Source organism: Puntigrus tetrazona, chromosome 3, assembly GCF_018831695.1.
Source record: "Puntigrus tetrazona isolate hp1 chromosome 3, ASM1883169v1, whole genome shotgun sequence".
Lineage (NCBI taxonomy): Eukaryota > Metazoa > Chordata > Actinopteri > Cypriniformes > Cyprinidae > Puntigrus > Puntigrus tetrazona.
In genome coordinates this window covers 18,541,797-18,550,853 of record NC_056701.1, presented here as the reverse complement: position 1 = coordinate 18,550,853, position 9,057 = coordinate 18,541,797, and the positions used below count along the sequence as shown (strand labels likewise).

The window sequence follows — 9,057 nt, the reverse complement described above, 5'->3', positions numbered from 1 at the left end:
ATAATTATTATTATTATTTTTAATATTATAGCAGGGATCATCAAACTGCGGAGTTTAGCCCCTACTTGCCTCAACATACATGATATGGTGATGTCAAAGACAACACTATATGTTCTTTAACTTTTTGTAAGAATGAACAATAAAAAATATTGACAGCCAATCAGAATCCACCCAGCCTTAAAGGGCGTTAAAGACATTGATTTAAACTGTAGACGACATTCTGTAACTGCAGTGCCTTAAAAACAGTCCATTGTTGTCTGGACGATAATATTATTGTAGTTCTTTACCCAGATAGATTTCTATGTACTTTTTAGTAATAAGTATTAATGGGGTAACTAATTTGGACTAACTGTTAAACATTATTGAGCATCAATAATTCTGATTCCTGGTTCATGCAGAGAGCCTATAATAACATTTTGTACCATGAATATTTAGTTGTTTTTATTACCATACCATACTAGTGGACATTATATCTAAAGGCTCACTCGTGCTAGTTCAGAACTTTGAAACAACATGATGGTGAGTAAAGATGACACAGTTTTGTTTTTTGGATTAACATCCCTTTAAGGCCATATTTAATATCACAAATCATGTTTGGAAATCATGTTTCGTCAGCGGAAAAATTGACAGCAAAGTGAAAAACATTACAACCTATTTAACAGAGACAGTAAGGACATCCCTCACAGACAATTATACTCTGTCAACACTGATGTAGGTTTTAAAGTATTATTACTTAAACAAATAAATAAAACGTTCCCTCATTTTATTCCATAAGTAGTCTCAAAACAACACAGTTAGGTTTGCAATTACATTTCATATCATAACTTTTGTTAATCACAAGACTGTTTAAAAGGGAAATGTTGTTCAATTAAATACATTTAATTTAAGGTAGCCTAATGAAATTAGTTAAGTTCCACGTATATGTATTTATTGACCAGACTGTAGCGTGTGATGTGATAACATTAAAAAGAGAAAAAATAACTTAATGACAATGAACATAACGCTACAATGTAAATCCTGAAATCTGTGAAACGCAACGCCCAATTGCACGTTCCTCTTTTGGCCACATGCTGGTGATGAATGGGTTTAGTTGTCATCGTCGTCGTCGTCGTCATCGTCATCATCATTAAAGACGTCTGCGACAGTCCTAAAAAAGGGAAGAGGTGAAATATCATTACATGACTGTGCTCATAACAATTAGTACAGCAGGTTTATTTGCAAGAGAATATTATCTTACTTATAGATGGATCCAGAAACAGAGTCGACAAAGCCACCTTTTAGAAAAAAAAAATGTGTAAAATTAGTTTGAAATTATCCACAGTCTAAACAACTAAAATAGCATCTATGAAATGGTTGTGTTTCTTACCTGGCTTGCAGACGGCCTCACAAACAGGACACATGTAGCACTTTCCACAGTCCTGAAGAGACAAAAGATAGTAAAAGAGTCTTGATTTTTTAAGCAATTGTTTGTGTAAATATGTGCATGTGATTTTTGTAGGGAAAAAGGAACACCCTATACTTTAGCCATCTATAGCTTCATGCAACCACGTAATTTGCTTTTAAACACTGTTACTAGCCCGGACCTCCCCATGCTGTGACTAACGCAATCATTATGTCATTAATGCACGCTTAGTCCGTCTATCTGCACAAACACAGCTGAAGGGCCTCTAGCTTCACTTAACAGCTACAGTAAGTGCAATTTATTAACACTCTAAATCTCTCTCTAGTTGTTTCTCTGAAAATCCAATTGAAGGCATATCTTTAGCTATCACTGCTTTCAGTAAATAAATGAATTGTTATTGAGCATTGTAAACATTTTTTGTTAAGTAGAGCCATGTTAATTTGGTGGCACTTTACATGATTACATTAATCACTTAGTCGGCACTAGTTAGTTTGGGGCCAAGTTTTGGATTGTAGTTATATAACACTCTTATGTATCATAAATTGTATAGCTTTTGTATAGTAATGGAGAGATTTCAACTTCAAGAATGGCTATTTTTATGTACTGGGCAAAGTCATGTGATAACAGAATTGCATGCAAAATGTGGCACTTGGTCTAGTAATAGAAATTATTTAATAACAATTTTTTACGACAGTGAATTGAATATTAATTTCAAAGGCGATCAATACACAGATGCTATGAGGTAAATCAAGTACTTTCTAGTTTTACTTGATTGTAAGCCAAGAAAATAAAATACAATATACCTATGATACAGTGCACAGTTGCACTTCTGGTCTTTTTTGAACGTCTGTGCTTTTTTTGCATTGAGTAAACGGCATTGTAGTTATTTAGAAAATGTGTGTTTTTGGTGGGTTTCTCACATCACAGAAGTCACAGTGCGCAGAGTCATCTTTCTTTTTGCATGGGCACTTATCACAGCTGTCGCAGTGCTGAGGGGAGAGAGAAATTAGAAATTACTGGATTATGGACAAATTCAGAGCAAAATTTGACAGTTGAAGACTGGCTGAATGAAGGCGTAATTAGACACTTTATTAGACTTATAGAGCTCAGAGGATCCTACCTCACAGTGGGCACACAGTGAACAAATAGATCCTTCATGATAATCATCATCATCGTCATCATCTGAAAGATATGTTGTCAGCTTTTTTTATTATCATTGATATGTGTATGTAAAAAAAAGTGTGGTGAGAATTGTGATGCGAAACGGAATGAATTAGTCTTACTCACGTTGAACACCACTTCTCTTTCTCACTTTCACACACACATGCACATACACAACTCACCACATGTTTGTGAGCAACTATATATAGTCAACATTTGAAATGGATCAAAATAGTTTATCAAAGTTGTCCTAAGACAAGAATGCATTTTGGTTGTAGGTTTAAGGGCAACTTTCATGAAAGTTTTTGATCTATTTAAAATGTTGACTAGTGTATGTATATATAACACACAAACACAAAAAAGTACAACTACCATGTATATAAAAGTGTACACTTATTATATATTTTCACAAAATAATAATAAATAAAATAAATAAAGATTTATAAATATGTTAATATCATCACAAAATGACAATGTTCTTTTAAAAATGCATTTAGGTTTCTTTGTTAATACAGTACACTTTTTGTGCTACAATTAATAAGTTCTCTCTACTGATTACATGTACAGTATGCTATCTAGATAAAAAAAGACATTCTGAGACACATTTAAAGGTAAAATAACAGAGATAACAGAAATTACACTGTGCAACACAGGATCTTTTGATTTATTCGTTTCAGAGTGGGGTTAAGAGATGTGGTGCTTTGTACAACACACCATTCTGCTACTTAGAATGATGACACAGCAGATATTACACAAAACAGAGAATGAAAAAACAAACACCAGGAAAAAGAAGAAACTTAAAAAAAAAATACAGTTACAACAGAAAAAGGATTCAGTCTAAACAGTTATATTTTGCATCTCTTGATAGTTGCTGTATTGCCTGTTCCCTTTTGATACTTCCTGTATGTATCAACATGAATATGTAAATTATGAATGAACATTCTCTCTCTTTTGCTACCTCTCCGCTGACATCTGTGCTGCTGCATCCCTAGTGTGTCCTTTAAACACTTCATACATATTGACCCTGACTGCTCACCGTATGTTTCCAGTTGTCCGTTTTACTAATTTATTTTAAACGAAAAAGAGAAAAACTAAAATGTACTGTTACAGCAATAGTACATGTTTAAGAATCGAAGAATGTACATTTAGAGGGGTATTTTTTTTCCTTTTTTTGCAACTATTTAGAAAATGAGAATCCTCTCTGGTAAGGATAATGAAATAAATAGATATTAGCATAAATAGAGATAACATATGTAACTTTTATAAACCCATATAGATCATTTAAATATCACACAATGACTTTACAAGTAGACAGATCAAGGTGGTGTACATGTCACTTCTGTTGTGGAGAATCTCTACAGAGAAAGAATGAGATCGGGGAGATGTAGGGAAAGAGAGAGAATCTGGAACCGATCTGTCCAATCAGTCTGTCTTCCTATGCTCCCCACAACCATCCAACATCCTCCTGTCTCTCTCTCTCTCTCTCTCGCTCTCTTTTTCTATCGGTCCCTACTAATCCACGGTGATCTCTCTCCATGGTATATTCCCCCGCTACATCTGCCTGTCTCTCTTTCTTTCTCTGTAGTTTCACATGGTGACACAAATGCAGAAGATTCCAAATTCAAACAGGACAAATATAGGGATGAAGGAAAGGGTGGAACCCGCTCTTTCAAAACGAGACAAAAATCAAAGAACGATCTGATCTATTGGGCCAGAGTGAGGCCTGGGGCTCAGACTGCAGCGCTGGGTTTGTTTTTTCTCTTTTCTCTCTTAAGTCCTCAGTTCATAAGCACTGTACTGTACTGCACATCAGGACTTGAAGCAGTCCGCCTTCAGAGGGCCCACAGAACTCATAGCTCTATTTAGGCAGGGAAGAGAAGACAGAGAGAGTCAAAGACAGCCAGGGTGATGGACAGCTGGAGAGGGGAGGAGGTGGGGCTTGCACTAAGCTCTGAGTGATCTGATTGGATAACACGACCGACTGATTGGACCTCGACTATAGCAGGCCGAGAACAACGTTTTGAGGCAGAGCTGAGGTGAAGAAAGTGGGAGTGGCCAAAAGGCCCCCCTTGCTCCTCCCCTCTCTTTCCCAATTTGGTGAAAATACTTATGGAGGGCTAAGAGAGGGGGCAGATGATTTGCTAAATTACAGGGGGATTAAACGGCACTTCAAATTTACGTACCTTCATGATCATCATCATCATCATCATCATCATCATCATCATCATCGTCATCGTCGTCATCATCGTCATCATCATCATCATCGTCATCATCATCGTCGTCATCATCATCGTCGTCATCATCGTCATCATCATCGTCGTCATCGTCGTCGTCATCATCGTCGTCATCATCGTCGTCATCATCGTCATCATCATCGTCATCATCATCGTCGTCGTCGTCATCGTCATCATCATCATCATCATCATCATCATCATCGTCGTCATCGTCGTCATCGTCGTCATCGTCATCATCATCGTCATCATCGTCATCATCATCATCGTCGTCATCGTCATCATCGTCGTCATCATCATCATCATCATCATCGTCGTCGTCGTCATCGTCGTCATCGTCATCATCGTCGTCATCATCATCGTCGTCATCATCGTCGTCATCATCGTCATCATCATCATCGTCATCATCATCATCGTCGTCGTCATCATCGTCGTCATCATCATCATCGTCGTCGTCGTCATCATCATCGTCATCATCATCATCAGCCATCAGGCCTTCCTCACGGACAAATGGCAGATCCTGGGCTTTGACAGAGGCTGAGGGCGCCAGCGGTGTCTGGAAGGAGCAAAGCAGGGCCAACAAGAGCCCTAGCAGCAAGCTTCTCAGAGTAGCCATGTCTGATCAGAGCAGTAAATCCAAACAGAGGAACCACAGTGCAACGCTCCTGCACGTGCACCTGTTAAACCAAAACCCAATGTAGACACCACCTAGATCCTCTTAAACCACACACGTTCACAAACACACTCACACGCGATCACACAGACACTCGGCTGCACCCAGGCTATGGCGAGGTAGAACAGGTGACGTCAAGAGGTCCAAAGTATTCCAATAGTTTGCACGCTTGTTCCCAATGACAGACGAACACAAGGATCCCTTCGCCAGCCGGTGTGTTCTGTAGATTTTTGAAAAATTTACAAAAAATGTTCCCTCTGCGTTGAGTTAGCACTTAAGGACTACGAAGAGCAGTGTGGTTGGCAAGGCGGTGTCTGCAGCACGGACCTCACTAATGGTGCAGAGACAGACAGACAGACAAACTCGGGGGTAAAATGAGATGGGGGCGGGGGCCTAGGGCAAATGAGTGACAGGGCCAAGTGCTGGCAGCCATACCACCAACCACTGCCGTGCACTTTAGGCTGGAGGTGAGAGAGAGAGGGAGGTCGGCGGCATACGCCATAATAACTTTAGAGACAGCAGCGGGACAGAGGAGGGGTTCCAAGAAGAGGATGACCATATATCGAGAGCAGAGGGTGGAGAAAAGGGGCTGGATGATAAGATCTATATCAAGACGATGAGTGAAAAACTGCAGAATTGTGCCATCACTTCCTCAAACTAAGTGCGTTCATGTAGATGATTGAAAACGCACTGTGTTTATAGTTTCATTGCGTGAATTTGGCATGCAGTCGTTTACAAGTTCATTCATTCGTGATCATGACAGTCATAAATCCAGTTGTCAATGAAAGCATAAAAACCATAAAATTGATACATAGAAACACATACACACACACAAACACTGGTTGATCACATCTCCACTTTTATTTTTTGGAACAGTCGTCTGTCAATCTTGGCTGTGGCAGTAACAGTGCCCTCCGACTCTTTCCCTCTCATGTGTCCCCGAAATAGTGCGCTGAGGGCTGGGTGGGGTGTGAGTCTCTCTATTTAAAACCTTGCTCTACCACAGTCAGGGTAATGTGACCTTCCTTGGCACAGTGCACCACTGACTCCCCATAGACCCACTCCAGCCCCGGCATACCACACAGCTGCCCCCCCCCCCCATATATCTACCTATCTATCTACAGTATCTATAGTCTGTTCCTTTAACTTTAAGCTTACTGCCCTTTTTAACAGTTGTTTGTCGATAATCAGCAGTTTATGAACACTGCAAATAAAAATCTAATTTCTAGCCTCTGACGTTTACACTAAGGTTCACTTTGTCAACAAAAGTTTATTCAGGCCCCGAGATACTTTTATGCTATCAATTAACAAACAGTGCTTTTATGGAATTTGAGTTTCTACAGATTGTATGGAAGCTACCAAAAATAACAAAGTTGAATACAAATTAAAATAAATAATAATTCCAATTATCCATATTAACATTATTAGTTAAATTACCAATGAGCAATAGTAATATTTATATATACCAAAAAGAAACCAGATACATTCTGTAAAACAAATATAAATATATATGATTCTTTTCACCCGAAACACCCTATTGTAAAGCATGTCTTTAATGTTTTTATCTTATATATTAATGAAATTAAACAGTGAGCTAATGGAGTCTCCTGGTTTTCACATGTTTATGTTTCTAAAAAGACCCCAGTTATGTCACATATGACTTCCATAATCTCAGTAATATCTCAAATTACAGTCATGTTTGCCAAAATACGAGTCTGGCATAAAAACATAGAGATACATATTAACTCAATCATTTTTTATCTAATTCTTTCTGAAGACTTCTGCATATATATTATGTAGATATAATGTTTTCAACACTATACCTCGATTAATTGTCTAACAATTGTCACATTTGTGCCACTTCATATTTCTCTTTTGCAATTTTAGGAGAAGCATCCGTGGAAAAAGCTGATACTAAACATAAGTGAGAACTTCCTGAGCTATTAAAGAATAACAAAGTGTTCCTCTGGGAATCCGAATCCTTTAAACTGATCTATTCACTATGCACTAAAAAATGAACAGTGAGAGTACTGGACACAGGGAGGTGGTGTGATTGAGGGGGGGTTTAGCAAGATGTTAAATTGCAATGTGGTTGAAAGTGGATATGTATGCAGAGATGCCTTTGAGATATCAGGTCCCTGATCATCTTCACTCCTTCTCTTTTTCTTTATCCTGCTCTCTCTACTCTGAGGAGAACAGCTGAATATGTATGGGCTGGTATCTTGATCTGACCCACTTTTTTCATGATAGCACCAGAAGTTGTAAAAATCACGTCCTCCTCACTCATAAAATGAAACTCCCATCCTGCTCTCCACCTGGATCAGCCTTCATATTTCAAAAATAATTTTCAGTTATAGATTTGTTATTGTTTGGAGGCAATTTTGTGGATATGATAGTTCTTTTTGAGGACTTTAAAAAAAATCAAAAATTTTATGCCCCATTATTAATGTCTATCTAAGCATAAGATGACACATAACCTTTTCAAGCTTTAAAAGTTAAATCTGCTAAATGTGATACACAACACTATTAAAAATAAAGGTCCCAATTTTTTTTATTTAGCATTAAAAAAAAACCTTCTGTGGATATATGTTAAAAGTTCTTCAAGAAACCATATATGCTAATAAAGAACCCTGAATGCAGAGTTTAGTAATTTTAGTAATGGGCAACAAAGCAAATGAAATCAGTTGGTATGCTAATTGTTAAAATTCCACATGCATGTTCATGCAAGTTCATTGCACACAGGTTCTGTTCTGAAAAGCAGCAGCGCTTCTATGTTCACACTGAGTGAGTGGCTAAACTAAGGTGATGTGCTGATTTAGCTCCAGTTAGATTTAAGAAGAGATCCTTAGAAGAGTCAAGCCCTCTGCCCCCCCCTCTCACTCCACAGTTACTGAATATGACAACCTGATCCTCATAGACCGCAGCTCTTGCCATGTAAGGCTTGTAGGAGACTAAGACCATGTCGACCTAGGAATCAAATGCTACTCAAAAGAGGACAGGGTCATTACAGATGGCCACTGCTGAGGACTGAGAATAGAAAGCAAAGAAGAGAATGTAAAAGCAAATTTAAGTTTAATTGGTACACTATAACAGGAAATATACAGATTTAGTCAGTAACAGGCACAATAAGAAAACTATCACAGGATAATTGTAAATGATTGCATTGATCTGCACTGAAATTCACCTATAAATTCTTTTGTAGCATTTTCAAGACACAGCATAAATAGTAGGAAACATATGACCAATGACATGTTTTGTATATCGGGACAAATACTAAAAGTTTATATATGTCATTTTTTAAACACAATATAATGTGTTTTTGCTCAGTTTTGCAAAGAATAAATAAACTTTAAAGCCAGAGCAGAACTGTTGTGTGTCACAGTGGAGCAACACAGTGATGTTTAGTTTCTGAATGAATCCGCATTTTGAACAAATTGTGTGAATCAATGTCTCAAAGACCCATTTATAAAGAGCCATTTACTTCTTTCATGAAGGAAACAAATTAATTACATTTACAGCCACCTGCTGACAAATTTAATTGCTTATTTAGAGTATAATTTAATGAATTCATATAATAATAATAATAATAA

General features: G+C 37.7%; 1 protein-coding gene across 1 annotated transcript; it reads right to left on the bottom strand.

The window, feature by feature from the left end:
* Positions 1 to 426: 426 nt before the first annotated feature.
* LOC122342138 (acidic repeat-containing protein-like) lies at positions 427 to 5,820 on the bottom strand. The gene is made up of 6 exons (XM_043235936.1): positions 4,747 to 5,820; positions 2,523 to 2,584; positions 2,323 to 2,391; positions 1,367 to 1,418; positions 1,238 to 1,274; positions 427 to 1,147 (listed from the first exon to the last, which is right to left on the bottom strand). The coding sequence occupies exons 1-6, from the start codon at positions 5,408 to 5,410 to the stop codon at positions 1,087 to 1,089; spliced, it is 945 nt and encodes a 314-aa protein (XP_043091871.1). The 5' UTR covers positions 5,411 to 5,820; the 3' UTR covers positions 427 to 1,086.
* Positions 5,821 to 9,057: the final 3,237 nt, after the last annotated feature.